The 27363-nt window shown below is 30.8% G+C and overlaps 1 protein-coding gene across 5 annotated transcripts in view; it reads right to left on the reverse strand.

The window, feature by feature from the left end:
- Positions 1 to 27363, reverse strand: part of LOC116775967 (IQ motif and SEC7 domain-containing protein 2) — a 91089-nt gene that overhangs the window by 5478 nt on the left and 58248 nt on the right. For 2 of the 5 annotated variants that reach the window (XM_061524185.1, XM_061524190.1), the window contains 14 exons: positions 9999 to 10177; positions 8420 to 8558; positions 7297 to 7386; positions 6543 to 6757; positions 5429 to 5546; positions 5052 to 5178; positions 3496 to 3592; positions 2959 to 3109; positions 2546 to 2693; positions 2046 to 2237; positions 1423 to 1640; positions 1001 to 1181; positions 348 to 557; positions 7 to 144 (listed from right to left, as the gene is read on the reverse strand). In XM_061524185.1, coding sequence (XP_061380169.1) covers positions 7 to 144; positions 348 to 557; positions 1001 to 1181; positions 1423 to 1640; positions 2046 to 2237; positions 2546 to 2693; positions 2959 to 3109; positions 3496 to 3592; positions 5052 to 5178; positions 5429 to 5546; positions 6543 to 6757; positions 7297 to 7386; positions 8420 to 8558; positions 9999 to 10177 — 2203 coding nt within the window. Of the gene's footprint in view, positions 1 to 6; positions 145 to 347; positions 558 to 1000; positions 1182 to 1422; positions 1641 to 2045; positions 2238 to 2545; positions 2694 to 2958; positions 3110 to 3495; positions 3593 to 5051; positions 5179 to 5428; positions 5547 to 6542; positions 6758 to 7296; positions 7387 to 8419; positions 8559 to 9998; positions 10178 to 16140; positions 16391 to 27363 lie in introns of all 5 variants that reach the window. The other 3 variants (XM_061524188.1, XM_061524187.1, XM_061524189.1) reach the window with 3 other exon arrangements.

The raw sequence follows: 27363 nt of genomic DNA on the forward strand, positions 1-27363 counted from the left end.
ACATACCTCTCTCTGATGTACCCCCGGTCGTTCCTTCTTGTGTATGTCTGGTATTTCATACAGACGGCAGTAGCAGACCAAACGGCGGTGAGGCAAAGCCAAGTGGGGCTTTTTACCGACTATGGTCGCTTGTACTTTCATTACCTAAAAATATTGATATATTAATAGAATGTTTTAGTACTTAATTTCCACCCAAAAAAAAATCTGCATTCCTTAAGACCAATATATAGTGAATTTCTTTATAATCGCCTAAATATATTCATCTTTTATTTTTATGTATATTTACAAATGATTGATGATACATGTGACCCATATAACCCATTAAGCATCATAGTAACCCATACAACCTGTGTGACGTGATCACTGCCGGGTCTAAATTCGCTGGCCTTCACTCGATCATATATCCCGGCCAGCATATCTCGGTCTATGTCTCCGCAGTCGTCTATGCCGCGGAGGTTCCTTACAAAGTCGTCCAGCGACATACGAGCCTCTGGTTTTAGATTTGGTGTGTGCAGATCCGTGTTCAACATTATTATGGCGAAAGCTAGCACGAAAATCTGAGAAGATATTTAAAATTATATATATTTGAAGGACTAACAGATTAATTTAAGCACATGTTCATGTATTAATAATATAGTGTTGAAAACTTTTTTCAGCCACAATTCCTGTGTTCTCACACTGAGGTATTTATGCCAATATAAAGATATCAAATTATTATGAAGCACGCAATGCTTTATAGTAATGATTTTACTAATCAAATTCTTTCACGCAACAGTACTGAGGCGATTTAAATGATATTTCGTATATTTCCCTGGGGTCAGGACAGAACACTATTTCGTATGAAGTCACGTGACAAAGGCGGTAGATGGCACTGCATTTAACAAAATTACTACTTCTAAACTTTAAGTACACACTTTTATTTTACCTTTGAGCAATTTTAAAAATGCATTAGGATGAAGTTCAGCTAGAAAACTATTATTTCAAAGACTAAATCACTAACCGTGTCCTGAGTTCTCAATCGCTGCACAAAGTCCGGGTTGCATACACAGTATCTTCTAGCGAAGGCTTCGACCAGTCGTTCGATCTTCTGAGCCTCCCCGGGGAGACGGAAATGAGCCTGGTATCTTCGCAAAGCAACGTCCACCGCCATACCAGATAAATCCAATTCGGTAACAAAACACCTGGAATATTATCAGAGGTATTTTATCGTGATTACCTTTACCTCTATATTGTGTGGTTTGTAGTTGAAGATGAAATATGTTGAGAGGTAAAACTATACATAAAGTGGTGATTACCACAGATTACAAAAAAAAATCGTTAATGTAACTTATATTGATCATTATTTATATAGAAATACGTTTCATTTCAATACTTCTGAAGATTGCTATATTTTAAAGGACATATTTAGCATTCATTACTCACTCTAACACAGCCATATTAAATTGACTCTGAAGGTTGCCGAGGTATTCACCGATCATCTGTTTACTGAGCCCCTTCCTGGTGATGAGAAATCTGGCGACGCCTCGTGGGGAGTTCTCCAAAAACCCGCGAGATATCAGGTAGGCGATACCGCGCTCTGGCTTCTTGTTAAACAAGTTCAAACCCACTCGGTACTGCCGCTTACGTACTGTTTCCGACACCTGCGAGATAAGGTTGTGAAAGTTGAAGTATTTACACAATAATTCTTAATGTAGTTCATTTTATTTTTATTAGTCAAAAGAAATATTCCATGTACATATTTATATATTTTTTCTACGTCCCACCTTCCCTATGCCAAAACAGATTCATACACACTGAGTTTATACAAATAGCTGTCATAATCTTAAATTAGAAACCCTCACTTCCGAACTTCAGATTTTTCACACGCGCACACACACAAACACATACATGCACGCTCAACGAACTTTAAGACATACACGCACCACACGTGCACGCTCAAACTCGTTCACACAGAAATATACATCCACACAAAAATACATTCACACACACATACGCTACACACTTCACACACACACACTCTCTCCATAAGCCCCCCCCCTCCTAACCTTCAACGGTTGTTGGTGTGTGTGCTGGTGATGGTCGTGCTGTGGCCTGCAGCATGTAGCTGGTGGGGGCGCCTCATAGTACGGCGGGGCTTCCTGTCTCTTCCAAATAGCATATCTCTCCCCTTCATACAGCGTCCCGGATGCCGTGCGAGCGTGCTGAAACTGCTGCTCCTGAATATGCATGTGCGGCTCCTGGAGATATGTTATGTACTTCTCTTTAAAAATATGAATAAAGCTATATTATTACATAATTTCGATAATGTTATATAACACTTGTTGTTTAAGAAACATTATTATTTTTATTTTTATATATTGGACTGCGAGAAATATGAAAGGTGTGAGATAACACTGATATTCGTTTAGCACCAATATAGAAATACGATAATTCACTATTAATGTGGAAGGCTGATTAATTTACTGTAAGAATAACTGCTATTTGTAATATACAGATAGAAATCTTAGAATAAAAAACAAATATTATAAGATCGTATAGTACTTACCGGTGCTCTCGGCTGATAAGGCTGGTGGTAGTGGTGACGATGTTCCTGGGACGAAGACGACGACGACGATTGTACGGAAGACATCGACCCGCCGCGTACCACCGCGCCCCCGCACTCAGCACGGCGAAGAGATACCGGACTCTCAGCACTGTATCGCAAATATATGAAGAAATGAACGATATTTAAACGACAAACGAGTAGTCGGATTACATGGTAGGGAGGTGATCGTACTTATATATCTACCCACCAAGTAATCATCTTTCGGGCAATTTTTTTTTTAATATTATCGGTTATACCAAATGTAACTCAAAAATCTAAACTCAACCTTAAACCTGTTAGTTCTTAGAAATCAAATTCGAGTACTTAACGTATTTTGGAAAAAATATTCATAGATAGTTTATCTGAATTCATACTTGAGTGTAATGCTGCTGGTACGTTTCGGCACTTCTGGCGGGTGTCGCCTGGCGTTAGCTGCTTGTATTGCTGCTAGTTGTTGCTGTTGCCGCGCGGTCGGGGACGACAGTGGTTTGCCGCCGGACGATAACAAGTTACCGTAAACTGGCCCTTTAATACAACGGTTTAAGGTTCGTTTTACGTTTTTAAAATATTTTAAAGTTTGATAATGTTTTTAATAATCAATAAAACTTTTTTGTGCCAATTCAGAAACTTTATAGCTCAGGAACTGAATTACTATTGGAATTGTTTATTTTAAGTAAATAATTTAAATTACATATATTTTTTAAATGGAAACATTTTATTTGATAACGTTTATTTAAAACCAGACATATCAGTAAATTACTTTGCAATTTGCTTTAACCATTTTCAGAGACGATCTGGAAAAGCACATTTCAAAATATATTATTTAAAATTGTAATTATTTACGTTTCTATTACAAAAATTTTTATATATTAGTAGCAATTCACATATAAAAGTCTGATAAATGTTTGTACCTGTGTTATTTAGCAGCTGGTGATTATGAAGAGAATCATTGTGTGATGATGAAGTGGATATATTGGTGACGGAACCGCTCACAGAACAACTGCAAACCTGAAATAGTAGAAATAAATTCATATATATATATATATATATATAATACTATCATTTTAAAAGACAGAAAATTGGACACTTTATATATTTGTTCCATATTCAGACCTCAATTTAAGATATTATTTTTTGTATTTTACAATATTTTTTTATAATTTTGTGATCAAAGACTTTTAAAGGTCAGAGGTTTTTAATAAAAACCGCATTATAATAATGAGATGACTAATTACCAGCACATCAACTAAAATGTGCTGTCACGAGACAACAAATATAAATATGGATTTTTAAGTGTCATATTATAATTTAAATTGATATAAAAAAAAACTGTGATAATTTAGATGATAATCCAGGATTTTGAATATAAAATAAAAGACACACAATAAATGACATTCGCCCAATAAACTGACAAAATTAAGGTAATAACTTATATGTTATAAAATAAAATATTTCACCTACATCATATTCCATCCTCGTGCCGCGCCACAATTTAATTTTACTGACTCTATGTATTAAAATAAAATTATTACTAACTAGCAGTTTTTTCAAGATTTTTTTTGTTTTATAATCCATCTCGTTTGGTTGAATGATACGTAACGCGGTTACGACGTCACTGGGACTACTGAATGCTGATAAACGTTTTATACAGCGTTGACATCACATTAATCTAATCACGGGATTTTAAACCCTATGCTGATATAACACAGATCGTTTTCGCTAAATGCTAAAATAAACACAAAGTGATAAGTGTGAATACAAATATTTGATTTTGTTATAAAAATAATATTCTTTTGTGTCATTTTATTCTTAACACCAGTTCCTGTTAGAAATTATCTATTTATAGTCAGTATCAGATAATTATGCGGAAATATATTTCATTTGTATGAATTTAAGCAGAATTTTTGAGTTTATTAATTATTATTGCAAAAAGTATTTCCTGTAGGAGCAGTAAATAAGTGCCACTTTGTTATCAATAGATGGCGCTGTTATTATAATTAAGTTATTCATTAGATGTCATCTTTAAACAATTGAGAGGTAGCGTACAAAATAAACTATACGTTATATTATAAAAATGATGAAAGAGAAATATAAAATTACTTTTTAAAAACCCAAATTGATATAAGGTTCATAGTTACTTTATAAGTCCATCTATTAACAAATAATTAATATAAAATTGTCTCTTACTTTTGTTTAAGCCCTATACTCTATATCTTTTCCAAAAGTGGGCGGTAACGCCCTCTAGCGGGCCCTGCAGGCTTTAAGGCGGGCGGTAAGAGAACCAAAAAAAATGGAGGCGTTTTGTGTAAGCTATTATAGCTCAAAATAATTAATTCATTTAATTTGTAGTCAGTACGTGTAAAAGTGGGGGCGCTAGATAATCATTTATTCTCAAAGTACAGAAAATAAGTTTCTGCGCACATACTCTAAGTCTTATACAAAGTAAACCAATTAAGAGGTCACTCACCCCGCTGTCGGCGTCTCTATGCATGGTTGGTATCTCAGATGCTATCATGTGTATCTGATGAGCTGATTGCTGCACCCTCGCCATCATCATCTCCACCTCGTTCTGAGGATCACACGGCATGTGGTTGCTGGAAAAAAATATTAACAATTAAATAATATTTAATTACTTCACTTGCAATATTGAAGACAACTTTAATACTAAGTAAAGTGATTTGATATAAAATGTATAAATATAATCAAGTCGAATTTAATGATTTTTTTTTAAATAAAAAAAAATATATATTTTTTAAGTAAATTAAAGTTTCAGAAATACTGTACATTATTGTAAAAGTAATTAATTTATATATTTTTGTTTAGCAATATGTGTATAAAACCAACTTTAGGTCGATGTCGTGTCTCTCTCTCAGCGACATTGATCTGACGGGTCTCGTTAAGGCCAAAACCTTATCGGAGGCTGGACTTTTCTGTGTGTGAGCGTTCGCGTAGATATCGTTACCTGAAAGTTAAATGTTAACCAGAAGTTAATAACGTATAATGTCGGTTACATTATGTTGTTTCATAACTGTACATACTATGGTGTTATTCAATATTTATAATTATCTTTACTATATACATATATATATATACATATATATATATATATATATATATACATATATATATATATGTATATATATATACATATTGTTATTGTCAAACTATTAATAACTTTATGCGTTTTGAGAGTTCCAAGTATATTTCAATTCAAAATATTGTAATATATAACAAAACAATGTTTTTTTGTTAATTATATATACAATAAGAATTATATATACAATAAAAATCTATGAGATTGTTTACATACATTAGATGGAAGACTTTGTCAGTGAAGTAAATAAGGTCAGGGATCAAGCAAGGTATATTAAACAAATTGATGGTGATAAATAATTAATTATTTTTTTTTACATGAAAACGCACATCTTACTCTATGAGTCACCATAGTTATTTTCCATTAGATTATGTTTCAGACTTGTATACTTATTACTGAGATAATTTATTGATATATATAAGATTTATCAAATATATAGAAATTATATATAGGAAGCAGAGTCATATGGTAAAAAATAAAAATTAATTTGTTTGTGAAACAAAAAAAATATATTCTGTAATATTTCTAGCGTTGTGTGAGAAACAAGTTTTCTTAATTAATTATAATGTTTACTTACACATGTGTTGATAATAAAAGCTGAGTCACTTCATACAATTATATTAATTCAAATCAGATTAAAATAACAGAGTCGTATTAAGTCATATTTGCTTTAATTCAAAATCAAACTGCCATATGAGAAATGTTAATCTTGTATTAACATTGAAATAGAATATATATAACAAACAGGATTCGAACTAGCAACCTTCGGGGTGTAACGTTACAGTCACTTTACCAACTGAGCTATTGCGCTCTAACTAGTTTTAGTGAATTAAACATTTAAGACTAAGGATCCTTTATTCTTACCGTTGACCAGCAAATGTTCTCCATCTTGCATTCTCCTGGCGTTAGAATCGGCTGCTTTAGCCATAGCGGTGATAGCGCTGAACTTTTTCAACAACTGTCTTCTTCTAAACGCTCTTTGAATAGTGACGGCTGCTCTTCTAGCTCTGAGTCCACCGTAGCGTCGCTCTAATATCTCTACTTGCTTGTCCAGTAGATCTTGGGACATTTCATATCGACTGCAAATTAGAAATGAAACTGTCAAATCCAACGTTCATCACTGAAGCCGTTGCATGGTTTTAATGTTCCAAAGTTAATGTTTTTAATAATTTTGTTTGGCACACATCAGACTCAAGACTTGATTGATGCATTACAATATATAAACAAAAGCCGATTCGTTCAAGAAAGTTATAAATCGACGGAGTGTTATCTAACTGAACGAGATCATGCTGTATATATGATAGAGCTGAAGAAATAATGAGAATTTTATAGTCTGTTAGATAAGATGTAGTTATAAAAAACCTTAGAAAATAGTTAGTAATTATGATTATTTGTAAGTTAATTAATAAACAAGAAACTCCTGGTAATACGTGATAAGGTCATGTTTTGATCATGCTGTATATGGTCATCTAGTAGGTGAGGCTATGAGATAAGGTAGAATTAAGTGAGATATGTCGTGTCCACTATATACTAGCATCGATTTGCAGTATGAGTGAAATTGAAGTTATTAGAAGGAGTTAAGGACTTTTAGGTTACATTCCTGAGGTTAGGGACATACCCTCGTGTCAGTTTACCCCTTTTTTGGGGTAATGTTGGATCTTTTTGTGTTATTCCAGTTGTGCCAATGATTCCCACGTCTGTGCCTCGCCTATGGAACATTTCATATATAAAAACTAACTAGATACATATGTCTATATATATAAAAATACCAGTTACCAATTAAGAGCACCATACAGAGTGATATTATACACATATGTACAAGAATATTGAAGCAAATACATTATTTTATATATATCAATGCGATATATATTTTATGTTTTCGATTCTTACAAATGAATGTTCTGGGAAGTGATTGTTATTATAATTATTATTCCACATCGAGAATCTTCGTATAATAAGTGTATTGGTCGCTTACGATTCAATTTCAAGTGCTTTCAGTTTCATTCTTAAATAATTTGATTATATAACATTCATTTGATATAAGTGAAACAGACATTTTAGTGTGACACAACTATATAAAATACAAATTAATTTTATTTACTTGTGATTTATTTAAAAAATCCTATCAAAAAGAAACGCATGATATGTAAATCAAAACATTTATATAACAAAATCAATAAATTCTAAAGCGACATAATAGCATACGACTATAAATAAGAATTGCTTATTACATAATATTATGTAGCAATAAATATAACATTATCTTAAGCCGTCCGATCGCAATGGTCATCAGCAATAACATATATTGACTGAGCGTTTCCTTGTTCTGTTAATGTTTTGTTTTGACCGAGATGTTTTTAATTAAGTCCATCAGACTGTATGCAGATTATGATAAATCCATTTCTATATAGTACCGAGAGGTTAGAGAATTGATTTAAGTTTTAAACATAACAATTCATATTGGGCATAAGACGAGCTTACGTTAGTGCTTATATATAAATAGCTGTATACATATATATGCACTAGTCATATTTTTCAAAAGGGAATAAACTCATTAAGATAATCGGAAAATAAATTAACATAATGTTCTGTATATTATATCTTATAGTTTACGAATCTACTGGTGACCCTATCGCTAAACTATCGCTAAATCCTCACTATCATTACTACATTGACGTAGTACAACGATTTATATCCTTGCACTGTATGAAATAAGCTATTATGTGAATGTAGTACATTACCTGTTTGTATGCACAGCATGCCCGAATCCCTCTGGCGGGGCGGCGATGTACAGCGGCGGTGTGGGTTCGGTTCCCGCGCACAGCCCGGCGCCTGATGCGTTCGATGCTGAAGAGCATGACGAGTTCGAGTGGTTTAGAGCTGGAAATTCGTTACAGGTGTTAATTAGATTTACGTTTTTAAATATATGTATGTATCTATGGACTAACATTTTTTTTTTGGTCAACAAATAAATCTGGACTATTAAGTTGCTGATAAAGTCTTTGAATTTTAATTTCCCAAAGAGTTTCGAAAGCTTTTGACTGACAAATAACGTTGTAAGTTTTACGTTTGTAATCAGAATATGATACGGCACTTTAAATTGCATTTTAACATTATTAATCCTATGTTTGCGGAAATTGTATACGAACGCTTTAGGAGTTTCAGCGTATAATGAGAGCTTACTCTCATACTTTACCCCTTAATTTAATGCAGATGCTTCAAGTGTAACTCAAATGTATACAGAATTTCGTAATTCTCTTAATCACTTAGATCAACTTAAATTTGATAACAAAATTATATTGCACTAGTTAATTTCAGTGTAACAGACGTTAACTTGTAATTTTAGATGTCGTAACACGTCATTAGAATACAGAAGTTGTAAATTTATTTGTAACTATTTAATTACGTTTTGGCAAATAAATAGAAAAATATTAGAGTAATTTTGCAAAGATTACGTAATAATTTTAATAATTGTTGAATAATTATATATAGTTTGTCATAATCCTTTGTTACGCTTACGCTTACTGCAACTGACTGACTCAGACGTTTTGACTCGTATCGATCACTCTTTATTTGGAAACGGTTGACTTGACATGACGTAAGTTCTCGTCTTTGTTTAAGAACACACATATAATTATTGTAATATTTGAGCATGTATTTTAAATATATTATGAGAGTATTCTGAATAATATTCACATGAAATTAAGTCGTAACTCGTAAATAAGATTTTAGATGACTTCCGCCAAAAAATTCGCGCAGAGAAAACTGTGATCACAGTGAAATTTTATATGACAAAATATAAACTGGAATTGAACCAGTTTTCATAGTAAAAGTCAATACCTATAGATTTCAGTTTTTCATTAATTTTAACTAATACTATCTTGGTCTATAACTTATTAATGAAAAACGTAAGCTGTTCTTAGTACTTCACGATGCAAACTCGATATAAAGACATTGAAAGCCAAAATATTTTTTTTATGATAATTTGCTTTATATTAAAAGAATTTCCATCCAAAACTAAAACATTACATTCATTTAAATGATACTAAGTCTTTCGTTGAAACTCCCTAATCCAGACGTTTCATTTCCTTTGCAGCGTGATCACGGGCAGACGAGATAAAATTGTCTAACACTGAAATGAAAGAAGCTCAGTATCCGAAAAATTTTGTTTAGTTTAAATTTTTACACGTTAAGATGTTCGATATCATTACATTCATAACATAGCGCTATTAGTTTCTTGGTATTTAATTTAACATCGATATAATTTCCGAGAGGATTGACCTCCAGCTATTTAAATTCTAAATCGTTTTAAATCCTGACCTGGCAGCGGTCGGTGAACAGCTGTAACATATCTGTTCCCCTCCATATAACCCCGGTCTGGTTCCACGTGGTGCCCATGATGTCCGCTGTGTATACTGTGCTGGTGAGAGTAGAATCCGTCTGGTGGATGTAAGGGTACTCCGCCACCGCCTTCTTCTTCATCCACCTTTTGGGAGAAGCTGGGGACAATAGAAGATCCTTTTAGTATATGTTTTTAATAGTGTTGTTTACCAGATTTAGCTGACTCAAAAAATAATATCTTGGTTTTGGTCATACTATTTAAAGAAACATACAGCACAAAGTCTTAGATAAAATTTAAATGATATTTTTGTCTCAATCAAAGAAAAGTACCGTTCCAATTGGGTATTACATAGGATTTTGTTAAATATTAATGATAATATAATTTATAACTTTAAATATAATTTTCATTTAAATCTACATTGATAATTTCTGTTTCAAAACGAATTAAATTATCATGTCGAGAACATTCAAGACGACGGCAAAGGCAAAGATTATTAATCGGAGTAAGATAAATAAAGTCTATTTTAATGAACACTAATTAAATTTTGATAAGAAATTGCCCCGTTTTATAGAAATGTTCATATAATTGCGACCCGGTTACTTCTGCTAGCTTCTAGCTCTGGACCCCGACGTATGTAGGTTAGGTCAACTGCTGTCAAATACAAACTATTCAACGTGACTGTAATGATGTCTTGAGAGACAGTTATTATTAAATGGCTGGCGTTAATTATATTTAAAAATCATTAAATTTTCACGGTCAGGATAATTTTCTAGACGTCATTTTAATTTTATTTCGAAAATTTGTATTTTTTTTGTTGTTTTATTCCAAAAACCAAAATATTAAAATAATTACAGAGAACAAAAACTATTGCTTGGAATAATTCATACAAAATGTGATTCGAGTTTTATTTGATGTTTCCGGTTTAGCTAATTACTATATAGTATATATTTTTTTACAGTGGATGAACCTTTAAAAAAATTAAATTGTGACTCTAAGACCAAAAAAAATCCATCATTGCTATCATCAGCAGTTGTATAACTTTAGTATATCTTGATTATTAATAGGCTTGAGTCACAATTTAGTTCCTGCTTCAGAAACATTGGCAAAATTGCCAAATTTGTTACAACGTATTTCAGTTTTAAGGGCGATCCGCTGGTTTTTCGTAGAAGAAAAAACTATATAAGTGTTTAGAAATTTAACCATAAACGGTCAACTAATTAATACAGTCGTTGAGATTGTGCTGATACATAAAGATATAAATGTTTTTATTAATATCACAACTGAATAAATTCTGATAATGTTATCAGTCAGATAAAAATAAGATATATCTTAAGGAGTTATTTATATCATATTCATGTATCGAATATATTAAAGAATACTGTAAAATACATTCGAAAACAACTCTCGATGTTTAAACTTTTCGTTAATTACAAATCATTTTCAATCGTTATCCAATAAAAATCTTTTCAATTCATATGTCGCTTACTAAATAAATAGAATAAAAAGTTCAATAAAACGTCTGTAATGTATCTAGTTATTTCAAGGTAACGAGTTCTTCAGCTTCAAATACTGTACGGAAACAAAAACAAAAAAAAAAAAAAACAAGCAAAACAAAAACAGTATTTAAGCACTCATGAATTAACGTGTTTTGATCTGACGTACATTATAAATTTGATATTATCAATTTGTAGTCGGATTATTAATTGTATTGAACATTATCATACGACTACAAAACAAGCCTAGATGCTTATATCGTTTCGATAAGGAATTTCAATGGTGTAGGTAATGAAATTAGCAATTTAATGACAACGCTTTCCCTCGGCTCGTTAATATATAACCATAAACTCGTTTAGAACTGATTAACAGTTTTAAAAAAGAGGATAAAACGGAACTTTAGCACTGAACAGTATAATTCATGGAGGCATTAAAGAGTTAGAACATTACTATAGACGACAGTTTTTAAGGAATTGTATAAAGATAATAATAAGATAATAAGATAGTAAATTAAGACATAAATCCAACTAACTAACTAGACCTTTATTTATTTATACAGGCAAATAAGAGTTAGTCAAAATTATTTAACGGCTTTAATTTTGTTAATGCAAAATTAAGTTTCTTCCTTTGCCTGCTCGTTATTCCTCAACGTCTAAATTACTGAGCCTACTTACTCTATTTGTACAATAAAGAAATCTCTAAAAAAGAGAGCGTTAAACAAAAAAAAAAAATTAGAATTATATCCAAACCTTTACCATATTCACGCACTCCTTCAAGCATGTTAAATTCGCAATTATTTGCATGTCACATATATTTCAAAAGAATATATTTTTTTTGTAAATAGTCAGTTAAATTATTAAAGACACAACAATGTCCAAAGAAAGATAATTAAGCTTTTTAACTAATAAGAAAACGTTTAAATTCTATAACTGATTGCTTTTTAAAACCACAAATGTAAATATAATTAAATAGTTATAGTTTAAAATATACTTCATTTTATATTCATCATATAGGTACAAGTCTTTGCCCGGGACTTCGCCTGTGTCAGTTTCAGAATGAGAATTGCATCGCTGATCAGATGAACTCTAATCCGCCTTAGAGGCAGTAGCAGCAGATTTTGTATGTCATTAAATTTTGTAAAATAGAACGGGATCGAACTATCCCATTCCGTCTCCAGGTTGTATGCTAACTCACCAGCAGTTTTCAGCCACATCTGTACAGCTGTTCTTGATATATATATAGTGTAACTAACACGACTTTCTTTTATATTTAAATATTTATGACCTGATATATTCAATAAATAAATTTCACATTCCCAATGTCGAGGGCAAAACCTACTATAACATATAAACAATATCTATGTCGGAATATAATGATTAAGTTAATACATTATTAATTTAATATGATATGTGCATATGTCATTCATAATTTAAGAAACTGGCGTCATAAAGCGTCACAAGGCTGGTTGTGAACTGTGCAATTTAAGTCTAAGTGTTGTGCATTAACCGTCTCCTTTACTGATATAAAACCGGTTTTCTTAACCTATTTAACATAGTCATTAAAATGTATCACATTAAATTGTTTTGAAAGTTTTAATAGTTCAATCAAACGTTGACATAGAATCATCATTGACTCTCACTGAAAACAATTGAAAATACTGTAACAGAAGAAAATTTTTATTTAAAGAAATATAAAGAATAAAAATTTCTATTCAATTATATTTGTTACTTAATCATAAGTCTAATGAATTACAAATATAATAGACGCAGATATCTTTTTTATACTAAAAAAGAAACTTTTTTTTTGTTATATAACCAGAACATTATAATCTAGGAAAAATAATTAAAGAGACAGTTATTATGTATGTAGTGAAACTTTTATAGGACGTACTTTAACAGTATATGAAAACATGCTCTCAGTATGACTGACGGACCGTAGTAAAATTACTGTAAGCCAAGAACCGTATGACCGCATGCAATCACAACTCACACCTTGATGTCCAGTTATAAAATATATCGCCGTAACTTAACTTTTACTACATAAGATATCTAAATGAAATTTGCATATACCTTAATAAAAAAAGCATAAATATACTACGGAAAAAACCAACACATTAATATGAAACTAATTTTAAATGTTGTAAAACAAGAAAACCCTATACGAATGTCTTGTAACAGTAAGGTTTAATATATTCGTGAATTCATTCATTTATGTCAACCGGCGCGGAACGACGCGTGTTCCTTGACAATGACCACGAGCGGTCGAGCGAGAATTATTCGCGACCCACAGACTGTAATGTATTTTGATGTATAAATTAAATGTAATGTACATAACAATACGTAAAGAACAAAAGCGAGATCGCATGTCAAGATATGAGAGTTGATGAGTCTTTTGAGAAGATGAGATGAGAGAACGACCACAAATCAGGTTGTATCGCTACCTGAACTAAAACCTAGTACTTTCTAGGTGTCTAGATTGATAAACTTCTTATACGAGACGTCGAAAATGTTCATCACTTCCAAATCAAAGTTTAATTCATCTAAAATTACCTAATTATTATCGAAAATATCGAAAACATATTGTCTTCGAAAGTAGAGGCAATATTCAGCTAACAAACAGAGTCTCACATAAGTTATATTTTGTATAGTTACTTTTAAAATACTTTATTAAGTATAATTTGAGAAAACAAAGGGTACATTTTCTATTCTGACTCAAAATATTGGGCATTTTACATGACCATTTACTGTCTATAATAACAAAATTAACAATCGAAAATAAAATTTATTAATCTTCAGATAAACTTCCATAATAATTATGAAGGCTTTACAAATAAGGATCGATAAAAGCTCTGCGGTAGTATTTGAATCGTGAACCAGCATTTATTTAAGAATCCACTGATAGTCACGAACTTATAGAAAGTTGGTGAAAACATCTGCGGTCTATAATTTAGATTGTTCCCGATTCTCGATTCACAGAGACATATAATAAAAGTCACAACGAAAAACAGATAGCTGAATTATGTATGGGTGGGATTGGAGAGCGTTTGAAAATTAAAAAAAAAATTGTACATCAGAAGCCGTGTACTAAAAGCGATAGAGTTCATAAATTCATTTCGCACATAGGTAGTTGATAACACAATTTCAACATCAATGTTGCAAACAAACTTGAGCTAAATGAAATCTGGGAAATGGGAGTAGTGTGTAGCAAAACTTCGGGTATTCCGTGCGCCCACGGAGTGTTTCAAATCTGAATTGAAAAGCTTGTTAATACAAATACTTGATCTGCAGTTAACGTACAGATCAAAGGTTATATGTATTTATGTGCAAAATATTCTTTTCAAATAACAAATTAAATTGACGTTCAAAAATTTTTATTTCTCTAAAGTAATATTTCTTGCGCAACTTCATCGTCTATTTCCTCTAGAAACGAAATTTATTTTCAGTCTTGTTTTAAATTTATAGTTACATATGTAAAGATATACTGAATGCAGCAACAACACACATAAAAATTTAAATTAACTATTATGTCACACTACATAGAAGACGAAATACACAATTCATTTTTGTAAAATTAACAGTAAAAGCTAAAGGACATACTGTTTTTAAAAACCGCTGACAAAGAAATTTCTTTAATGGCGATAATTCTGGCGATAAAACCAGTCAAAGCCAGTCAATTATTAATTGACCTAGTGTTTGTTGGAGGGCTGCCAGTACAAAGCCTTGCAGCACTCGTACACACAAGTATCCGATGTACTTCCCAATTAAATTGATGCAGTATTTTTAACGTAACCATTTACAAGAGAAAAATAACAATTGAATGTAATTTAAGTTATTAGGTAACACAACCATTTGATAGAAAACAATGAATAACTTTCTGCAATACAGAATTTGTTGCGCGTAAAAAATGTTTACATTTCGCTAATATTAATTAAATATATGCACAATTTCTTTTAATAAACAACGCTAAAGTATTTCTGAATAACTGTACATAAAATTTACATATAGGGTATCTGATAATAGCTTCTATGGAAAAAAATGCCTTTAGGGTATTTAATAAAACTGTATTATGGTGTGTTCGTCAAATGGAGCGAGACATCCCCACCATTGTTACCTGGGGGGTGAGCCGTGAGCCATTCTATCGGGTTTTCACCGACTTCATTAATACGGTCGAATGCGCCCACTGCAGGAGCGACCTAGTTTCGGCAAAAAATGGTCTGTTATTGAAACGACCAGATATGAAAGATATAGATTGGTTTGGCGGAATAGGTTCCGGTCCGCGTTGTTACAATTCAATTATAAATGTTTGACAGTGAAATGGATTTTGTAGTTCCAGAAAGAATCTTAATATAAAACTCATTTATTTTCCTTTTCCAATCAATTTAAACGACCTTTTCATATTTACTTAATATAAAGGGACACGAACATGAAATAAACTTAAATATTTCATAAAATCATTCCTCTCTTGAATTGTTGGATGATAATTATGTTGAAAAAGATGAAAACGCTGGATATGTCTTGGTTAGTGTTAAAGTCATATGAGGAATTTGAGTTGAGCTATAAATAAAACAGAATGAAGATTAAGACTTCGATGAGTTTCAGGATTTTCATCACATTTCTTCTCTCTTACCCGTGATCTGGCTTCTGACAGAACCAGGACCTCGTCAGCTTCGCAGCTTCAAGGAGTACCCCTCCCAAGTCACTGATCCTCATTCCAGGACAACAGCATCCATCATCATCACCATCAGCCACTAGCACAAGTCTCGACTCTGACTTCGCCACTTTGAAATATTAATTACCTTCACGACCTCTTAATCGATAGATAGCTTTAATCACTTCTTATCTCACACTCAATACAACACAACCTTGAAAACGGCACACTGTTTAATATTAAAATTACGTTTGATATCGGTTTTGCAATATTATTATTGTGATAATACAATGACTACAAGAGTGGAACAGGAACGAGAACACGGTGGGAAAGTTGGCGTAAATAATATTAACCTTAAATATTTATATGACAGTAAACACTACCGGTTTAACAAAATCGTAAAAGGGAAAAGCGTTGTTCGGTTAGATTTAATTGGCTGTAATTAACTAATACGGCTGCATGTTAATTTCAAAATAAACATTACTATGTACAATAAAATAAAATGTATATATTACAACCATTGTTTTAGTATTATACTTTCGTGTTTGACACAACAGAGTATATTGTTACTTCAGTTTGTAACAAACTTCAATACACAATCTCAATTTTAATTAAACAAGATGAAGTTTCAATAACGAACCATAAAAAAAAAAACAAAGAAAATCAATTTAGGACATTTTCATTAATATTGATAGATGTAAAACTTTACAGGTGAATGACGAATGTTAAATGAAGTAAAAAATATTTTTAAAATATAATAGCTTAGTAATAGTTTTTTGCGTGACTTCGTATATTAATATTTGTGGTAAAAAACCCTAAATATATTTGAATATAATTTGATACACGTCGGACGTCAATAACGACTATGGGACGATATAAAAGGTGTAACATTTCTCAGCGCTATTATCTTTCAATGTCATATGAAGGTATCAATTACCCGATATAAGATGTCCAACTGTCTGACCGTTCAGCAAATATTTCATATAAATAAATATGATATGGAATAATACATTCGCTTCTAAAATTTTGTGGGTCAACAGTTATTTGAACTACCTATGAAGTTATCCTTTAAGCTTGGTAGCTGTTTGATAAAGATCATCAGATCATCCCTCTTGTATGTATAAAGTTGTAATTTAAATATAAACTTAAGTTTTCACTATCGTTATTATATACTTTTAGCATTTTTTTCTATACAAAACTTTTACGTACTGCATTTGATCAGCAACTTCGGAGTCAGAAGTGTACGTATTACGTGCAAATATCTGACATTGCTCCTTCAGTGTAATAACAATTTCTTTTGCAACAATAATTTATGCCATAAAATGTTCAGCTAAAAGTAACGCTATACCAATAGTAATAAAGTTTTATTTCACTTAAAAAATATATTAAAAAACTTAATTTCGTCGCATTCTTGTTATATAAACAAACCAACGTAATTTTGGCCGTCCCAAGAGACAGCAGTGAAACGGGGAAGTTTGCCAAGGTCGCTCTCAAAAGAATTTATATATAGTATTTAATTAAAATATAGTTAATTTATATAACTTAGCAACTGCTAAAAGAATCATAATCTTTAATAGTAAATTTGAAAACAATTAAAATCTCCATTGAATAGTAAAACCCTTATTCATTATATTTAAATATATGTTTCGGATAAAAAGAGTCATTTAATTTTTTATACATCAAAAGGTTATCGATTTTGCAATAAAATCGTTTTATAAGCAGCGGAGTTAAAGGCCAAATTACGGCCTTAACAATTAATCAATGTGTTAACATTGCGAGATATCAGAAAAAATATTAAATGTAACCAATTAAGCATATCTTGTTTTCAAGGAGTCTGTATATGTTTATAGACGGGCATCTAGCAGTCCACTGTTTCATAATTACACGGATTTATGAAGAAAAAATCATTGTTACATCAATAATACGAAGGAATCCGATATTTATTCGATAAATGAGAATTATGGAAACCGTCCTTTTTTCCCAAGCGGTTCTTAAAATTTCTCTCTAATAAAGGACAAAAACGCGTGTGAAGTTAGTTTTAGTATTTATGACCGCCGTCTTGTATTTAATAAAATCCCCGTTTGGCGATAAAATAACCTTAAACATTACAATCTCATCAATCTATATCGCTTTCAGTCAATAAATTGTTACAAACATTGTACATTGCATACTTAGTACCGTCGAGATGTCGCCGCCTTACACCAACCGAACACAAATAAAAACAAACTCAATTACCATTGTAATAAAGCGGAAAACAATAGAAAACAAGTTTTCATTTAAATTTCACAAAGATATTATTAGGCTTATAATAAAAATGACAAACGAATTTTACATTACAGACATTCCAATTAGGGGATAACAGAGGAGATTGACTTCACAAGCGAAAAAATACAACGAATGATGCCTGACATTTTATTACAGTTACTTCAAACGTATTTCTTAAATACATTGACATAATTTTTACAATACAATTCAGAGCGACGATTTACGGAGAATGGGATAATGCAAAAGAATTTTTTAATGGGAATGAATTAAGATGAAAAACGTATGAGAAGTGTTAAATTTTAAGTAAAGGAATGTTTTTAAACCACGACCTCGTTGTTATATCACAAAAATAATAAATACACTTTTGTATATTGGACCGTATCTATAACGTTATAGGTTACTCCGTTATTTTTATTAAATTATCATATCCCACGCTAACATTTAGCTCTTACCTGTTTCGATCGTTTTGACCTTGATCTCAATAAAATAAACTATTTACAATTATATTGTGACATTTGTAACAATTTTATATTAGAAACTATAAGAAAAAAATATCTGTTTCATTAAGGTATTTAATATTGATACATACAATACTTATCAAAAATGTTATCTCTAGAATTTTCTTTTCGTTATCGTACAAAAACACTCACACCAAATGACAAGTGTCACGACGATATTATGAGATCGTTGTCCCTTTAACAGGTTTCCGTTTCTAAAATACAAACATAAAGGGTCTCAGTGATAAGCGAATAATGTACGAAAAATGGTATCCGGAGTAAGCCTTGCGCCGACAGGTGGATACAGATCATGAGTGATAAGCCGCGTACAAAGCGGTTTGCTGAACGTGATTTTAATTTAAGATTCAACGAATCCTTGTAATTATGAACAGCCAGACAATTTATCGAGAGACAAAATCATTAATAAATAATGCATTAAATGGACGTAAAACTAATTTACATGTTAGTAAGTAAAGAAAGTTGCAAATCAGAGCAAATCCACGCATTTCACGCATGAGACGCACCTACATACGTACGTACGTCTTGCGTGTGACAACGTGCCACGATCGCTGTACTCTCGTTATCGTCAGTCAATAACATGCGAATAAATTCAACGTTTAGACACGATTCGACAATAAAAATATATAACAGTTCAAAGGCACGTTCCAATGACATAAAATAATAAAATAAATGTCTTGATTATTAACATCCGACGGAATAGTCCGACATACAACATGTATTACTTGAATATTATATGTGAAATTAAATTGTCAGATATAATTATATGAATATTATATAAAACCTTATTAGTAAATAAATCCAATTACAAGCATCAATATTATATATTACTTCAAACAGTAATTTAAGTTCCCATTAAAATAACCCGTTCATTTAAAAGTAGATTTTCAAAGAATGTTTCTAGCGCAGCATGTTAAGTTATTTGAAATATGTATATATAAAAACTATGAGTATTTATAAACTGATACCAAAATCTAATAATAGACATTCTTGATCGTGATAAAAACTAGATTTTTACAAAGGGCTAACAATAAAAATACTAATAACAGGAGACCTGTTCAACGAGTACTATGACTATGGAATGTACGTTCTAAAGTAGAAATACAGAATAAATAATCATTATATTACATTGAAATTATACAGAGCTCTTGGCGAAGTGGCTAACTTGGTACTTTTTCGACTGTTCGTAGATGCGATCCTAGAAAAAATATGTGTATGCTGAAAATTTATATAAGGTGCATCCAGAAAGAAATCCCATACTCCCGATCTGATCCTATTTGGACAGTATTATAGCTTATATCGTTTCAATTTCATTTACCACAGTAATAAGGCACTTATAAGAGAAAAGTTAAAAACATTATCAATAGTTGTTTATTATTAAATCATTATCATTTTATTCTGGAATATCTTATAGCATAATATATACTTCAAAAATAACTTTGTGAGGAATCAATTGTTGAATTTATATGTAACAATAACTAAAGCCTTGTATAAACAATCTATGGCTGTAATGATATTTTTGATAACTTCAATCTCGTAACCTTTATGAAATTTAAAAATAATATATATAATATGAAAAAGTTAAATAAGGAGTGAGGTTTTTTTTTCTGTATAACATAAAAAAAAGCAGTGAAAAAAGAAAATAAAGTACTAAATATATGGAAGTAATAATAGGTTAGGATCATGCGGTACAAAACGATATTTCTTGCTGGTTCCAAGATAAGTGACCCATTCACACATGATACTATTGTGTTGAGTCTCTATGAGTGCATATTAAACAGAGGTATCACGTAAGACCCGTGTGAAGGTGGCTTAACATCGGTCTGAAGCGTCCATTGTTGTGATGTAATTTGGTCACTTTTGCGTAACAAGCGACGGGGAAGCAATTTTAGAACGAGAAATTAGGTTCATTTATTAGTGACTATTATAAATTTTACCAGTGTATATACCAATATATTCTGGTTGATCAGATTATTTGTGTGTAATATTTGTTTTATAGCTCAAAAACCTAATATATTAGGCATTTTAAGCACAAGGAAATGTGATTTGTTTTCGAATTTATCGTAACAAAATAATATATATACGTCACAGTTGTGTAGAAACGTCGAAACAAATTTAATATCTACAAACATAGTAGAATAAAACAAACTAATCTTTGGATAACAGAAGCACCTTATCTATATCTAATAAATGACATCTGTTTTAAACATATTGCAATAAAACTAAAAAAAAAGTAGTAAACAATTAACCTAAATAGTTAAAACTTTCTTGCCATGTCAACGCTTCAATTTACACATCACTTAAATAACGTGTTGATTAAAGTCTAACAATGCTTCTTGCACACTCTTTATTATCACATATTCTTTAACATTAGAAAACTTTATAAAATGTGAATATCAAACCTTTTACGTATTAAATTTGTAAAGAATTTAAAAATATATGTACCTTCATCTGTACAAGTAGAGATTAAAGCGTAAGCCTTTAATCTACGATAAAATTCTGACGTAATACTTAAATTAAAAATTTATCGACGTACGCAAAACTGTGACGTTCGTATTGTAACGTGAAAATGTAAAAAATAAATGTAGTAATTAGACACGCATATATTACCTGATTTTATTCTCGATTATGCTCACAGTTTTTAATGATACTAAAAATTTTTTTCAAATAAAATATAAAAGAATACATATGATATTTGAAATGATGTTCGTTTATAGAGTTTTTACGTTATATACGCCGATTAAAGACTAAGTTCACGCTTATTTTAGTGTTTAGATTTCAAATAAAAAGTTTCATGTTAAATGAAATTAAACATTTTACATAAAAAAAATAATAATATGCATTTGCGATGATTACCCCTTGATTGTGACAGTATGTTCTCAGTGCACTGCCCGCATTGGCAGAACATTTATCTTTAGCGTACATACTGTTGGATGTAAACAATTTCTTTTTTATTAGTTTTCATTAAATACCGTAAAATTATTTTATAGTTCTCAGAAAAAAATCTATAATCTATCATAAAAAGGAATTGCTTTCGTATGTACCTATTATAAGATAAGAAAGACATCTTTGAAATGTTGATCGTGTTTCAAAGCCTTTATACACCCATAGCTTTAACAATTAAATTATTTTATAATCAATAGATTTGCAATAACAGAAGTTACATTGAATGTTAGTAAGAAAAAGAAGAAAACAAAACATTAGAGTTATTGCGTTACTTAGAGGAATTAATTAATATCAAACGCAGTCTTCATAGCAATGGAAGCTATAAATAAAATTCAAGTTAATATCACCTATCCTAACAATGCTTTGAGTGAAACGCGTTGGCTTATTACCAATTCATCACAGATAAAACTATTAATATTATCGTAGCTATCCGCGAACGCGACTAGAGAAAGGGAAAATTTCTAAAAACAAACCCACGAGACAATAAATTAAAATGAGGATTGTATTTAAATTAAAAAAATATATTAAATCAAAAACAACGTCTTATATATACGCCATTGTACTGCCATCAGTAAAGAACTTATCTAATAATGGTATTATATGAGCCAAAAATAGATACGAACCATCGAAAGAGAACTGGCTTGTATTGAAAAAACCACATCAAAATCGGTCGATCCGTTTGAGAGCTACGTCACCACAGACATATACACATGGACATCAAACTTAGCAAATCCTACTTTAATAAAAATAATTAAATAAGAGTAATATCATGATTATATATTTACGTAATTAAAAAATTCAAACGGACCTCCATTTCTCGGTTAAGGTTAAACTTAATAATTCAGCCTTCATTTTATTTTTGCCGTGTTGACAAACCCAAAAAGGACACTACAGAGGACGACGGCTACTATCAGATCACCATTTAAAATACTCAACCTAATTTATATTCAAATTAACCTTTTGATGGTCGGAACAAGCGAAAGCTTGACAAAAATAGTCTTATCGCATTAAAATATTAGTGTTATTTTAATATGTATTTATATATATATTAAATTTTATACCGTTTAGTTCAATGCCAACGAGGCAACCTTTAAGCGGTCGTGGTTTCAGTAACTCATTTACCTTAAGGAAATACTTTTAGTTGTAATACGCATTATTCTTCCTTAATTCATCTTGAATACTATGCTTAGTCCGTGTTTGCTACAAACTACATACGTAACGTTAACCGTTTCTTAGACAATAATTTTTGTAAAAATGTAATGTTTAATGTTAATGTATAGCTTTTATTGATTAAGATTTTACATTTAGAATGTATGTAAATGGTCTCAATACGTGTCAAAACATAAAATAGGCATTGTAACTTACTTTACGTCTTTGAAAGTTTGATGATGTTCTTGCTTGTTCCATATTTAATTTATCAACAACCATAGAAATGATTTAAACGAAACTTTGTATATACTGTAAAATTAAAGAATTACAATCTCGTGTTATCACTAAAAGTCTTTCATATATATAATCCATCTGTATGTCGTAATGTTTGAAACGTGTAACATAAATGATTAGCTGAGAATATGCTCGGACCGTCAAGTATATAAATAGTCTATTATTTTATAATAATAATTACTGAGATACAAAAGAAAACTTGGTTGAAAAGGAGACAATGGATGATATTATCTCTGAGGAGAGATCTTCAAGCAGCCATCGGGCAAAGAAAAAAACATCGCTTTAGAACACTTGATATATTAGGTATAGTAAAGACAGACGAACATATATTTTTTATTTAAAGTTTTAAGCATTATTTTCATAATTTATTCTAGAAATGAGTATTCATTCCTTTTATTAGATATTTAACAAGTTTCGTCTACCTACACAGGTCATTGCCAACGTAACCCCAACCATCATCTCACTAAGAACCGGTTTCGCTTGATTTTGCTTCTATTGTTTTAAACTTAATTTAAAATATATCTCTTACACAATATTTTTCTGGCCATAGAATATTTAAATTTCATAATATTAGATTACATGCATATTTATATTTGTGATGTAAACTGTCTCAGCTACAATTCATATGTATTAAAGCGAAAGTTTTTTTTTTACGATAAAAAACTTTCACGATTATACATTAAAGAGCAAGGCACAATAATCCTTTCATTCTGAGCCAATTTTGATGAATACTATCCGTTACTTGCCTTACTTATGATGTTTAGACACTTAATAGAAGCAGCTGGTGAAATCTATAATAAATAAAATATAGGCACTTAAGACTTATAAGTTTATATGCAAGTACTTGTATGATGATATATAAATACCAATCCAGCCTTGAGAATCATCTCAAAACTAATAATATCAATGAAAAATGTATTATATGGAACAGTGGAACTAAAACATTCTTACGACAAAATAACGGAGTATATTTTTTTGTGGAAATACTAGCGGGGTGAAGACAAGCTTTGCTCTAGCTTAAGTGTAATAAGAACTTGCGAGCACGACTCGCTGGATTACTATGAAGTTTGTAAAATAATGGTTCTTAAACACAGAGATATGTGATATTATGTATTTTTGTTATCCATATAAACATGTGGTTGTTTTAATAAAAATTTTAATCAAGCGCCTTTTTATTTGTTTCAACGACTTTGGCCATTTGATATTGGATGACAGATCATTTCTAAAGTAATAAAAGCGATTCAGAAAATTTTAAAACAAAAAAATATTTTTTTAAAGATTTGATTGAAATAAACGCTATTGAATACCTATACGCAATACCAATATGCAAAAGCTGTAGTGACCTTGACGACGACCTTAAGCTTTGAGGGTGGCTAAGGAAGTGAGAAATACACAAATTGCAAATTTAATGTTAATGTATTCATCATACAATTCTGTCAATGTTCTCAGCCATGGGTCATATGTTGTAATAAGAGCATTGAGTCCAATCGGACTTACTTCACATTATTATTTAATCGATTAAAGAATATTTAAATCGAATCATAACAGTAAAATATATAAAACGCCTTCACTTTCTACAAACTCGGTCAGGAGGAAGCTGAAGTATAAAAAATTATATATCAATAAAGCACCGTTCCAATATTTTCCTAACGCCGAATGATCACGCGCAGGGAAAGTGAGAGCGCCATTTTGTGACGTAACATCGCCAATGGGTTGTTGACCGTTGTTTCGACACTATTGGCAAACAGGTCCTTTGTGTACACAAATATTAAAGCGCTTTAACCCCAACCAACCAAAGTCATAATAAATCTTAAAGCCGCTTTCAATTATTTATAGTTATTAGGACAAAACCTCGAGAACCACAAATGTTTACTTCAAGCAAATAACAAACGTGATACATTTGTTTGGATGTGAATATGTTATTGTCTCTAACATAAAATTTATTAAATTACTGTTTGAACTTGAAAGAATCGAATTTAGATATATTTTTTTGTTTTTTAAATATTAAAAAATTGTTTACTGATCAGCTATTACTAGAGAATGGATCAGAAACACACAAAAATAGTAAGGATATCTAACATTATGTAATGAGATCTAATACCGTAGCAAGTATTTATTCAAATAAAACTAATATTTTCCGTTTTTTTTTATTATTTTAAACTACGTACTCCCAACGTTTCGGTTACTTTGCAGCAACCGTGGTCATGGATAGACGAGATAAAAAAATTCATCTCGACTGCCCTGTCGGAAGCACGTAGTTTAAAATAATAATAAAACGCGTAGTGATACGAAAATATTAATGTTATTTAAATAACTTTTAATTTAAGATTTCACTATGATCAATAATATTTTGATAACAATTTTGTAATTATTAAATATGAAGAACATAATTAATTAACTTACTTTATAGTTAAACGAATGAAAAACTAAGACATCTTATATTCTTAAAGGTCAGATTTAAATGAGATACTTTAGTATTCTCTACTGACCCCGCTCGTAAGTCTGACAGGACAGCAACTAACAGGTCTTAAGAATGAACGAATTCAACGTTTTATTTTATATTAAAAATAGTCCGTTTTATATTCACAACATTCGCTGAAACACTGTTATATTGTTCCGACTTTAGGACTTTGAAATACGCGAGACCCATAATAAAACAAACACGTAACCAGACGAAAGTTTAAAACGAGAACTTTTAAAATTCTAACAAAAATAATAGCATGTAAGAATTATAAAATCGAACGAGGAACTGTGTTATATAATAAATTTGATATTCAAATATATTGTAATGGATATAAAGAATAAATATTATGTATAAAAGTGTGTTAATGTGTGTGCTAACGCACACAGACAACTCGTAACACTTGTAAATATAGAAAGCGTTCCGCAGTTATGCCACGACACTACTGCTATATAATATCACTAAGTACTAATACATATATTCTAATAATAATAATATGCCAATGTCCGAAAAACTATGAAAATTTTAGAAGTAGCAAATAAATATTAATCAAAATAAAAACAAACGATATTCAACTCTAATCATATGATTATTAATTACAAGTTACGTTGTATGAAATTTTAGTGAGGAAAATTATATATTTGTATCGTCATAAAGATAAAATTGTAAATACGTAAAAACGTCAAAAAAAAGGTGAGTATTGTGGACACCATTTATTTTTAGTCAAGTCTTATGTATTTGTATATTAATAAATCAATACAATTACAATAAATATACCGACATAGTTTATTGGCAGTCTACATAACAACTACCTACAATACCTAACCGGGGACGTCTCAGTACGTTGACCCACACGAGACAGCAGGAATTATTCACAATTTCGCTTTGAAAATATCATAAACGAAGCCTTCTTTTTATCATGAACTTGTATTTAGTTTACCTTGGAAATAAAAAAAAAATTACATCTAATTGTATCTTTATACGAGATATATGTTTAAGCAATCTATATTAATTATATATATTTAGTAGCGTATATAATTATTATTCTAATGTAACAACAATTACACATTATATATATATTTATATGGTTTATCTAGAATAAATAATTATACGAGTATTAAAAATAGATCCGGTTGAGTTGTGTAATATTTTGAAAAATTTTTTTTTACCTTATAAAAAATACCTAAAACGTTTAAACTGAATGATTGTATTCGAAAATCGACGTTTAGTTAGAACACAAGCTCAAGACCTCAAACTTGACACGAGCGAATAATACCTTCAACAGAAATAAAACGCAGGAACATCTGAGTAAATATAAAAGATTACGTTGAATGAATTGTACGAGCACATTAATTACAAGCGAACAAATTTACCGATTAGCGACAAATGTTCTAACGAAATTATAATATAAATATTATACAGCCATATAATATGTAAAGGAGACTTATAATCACCGACCTGATAGTTTAATAAATTATTCACTTATACGATCATAATAATAACCGTATGTGACTCTGCTCTGCAAATCTTTGGACATAAATCGCTGATACATTTGCCAACTAGACTCAACTT

Source organism: Danaus plexippus, chromosome 24 (assembly GCF_018135715.1).
Source record: "Danaus plexippus chromosome 24, MEX_DaPlex, whole genome shotgun sequence".
Taxonomy (NCBI): Eukaryota; Metazoa; Arthropoda; class Insecta; order Lepidoptera; family Nymphalidae; genus Danaus; species Danaus plexippus.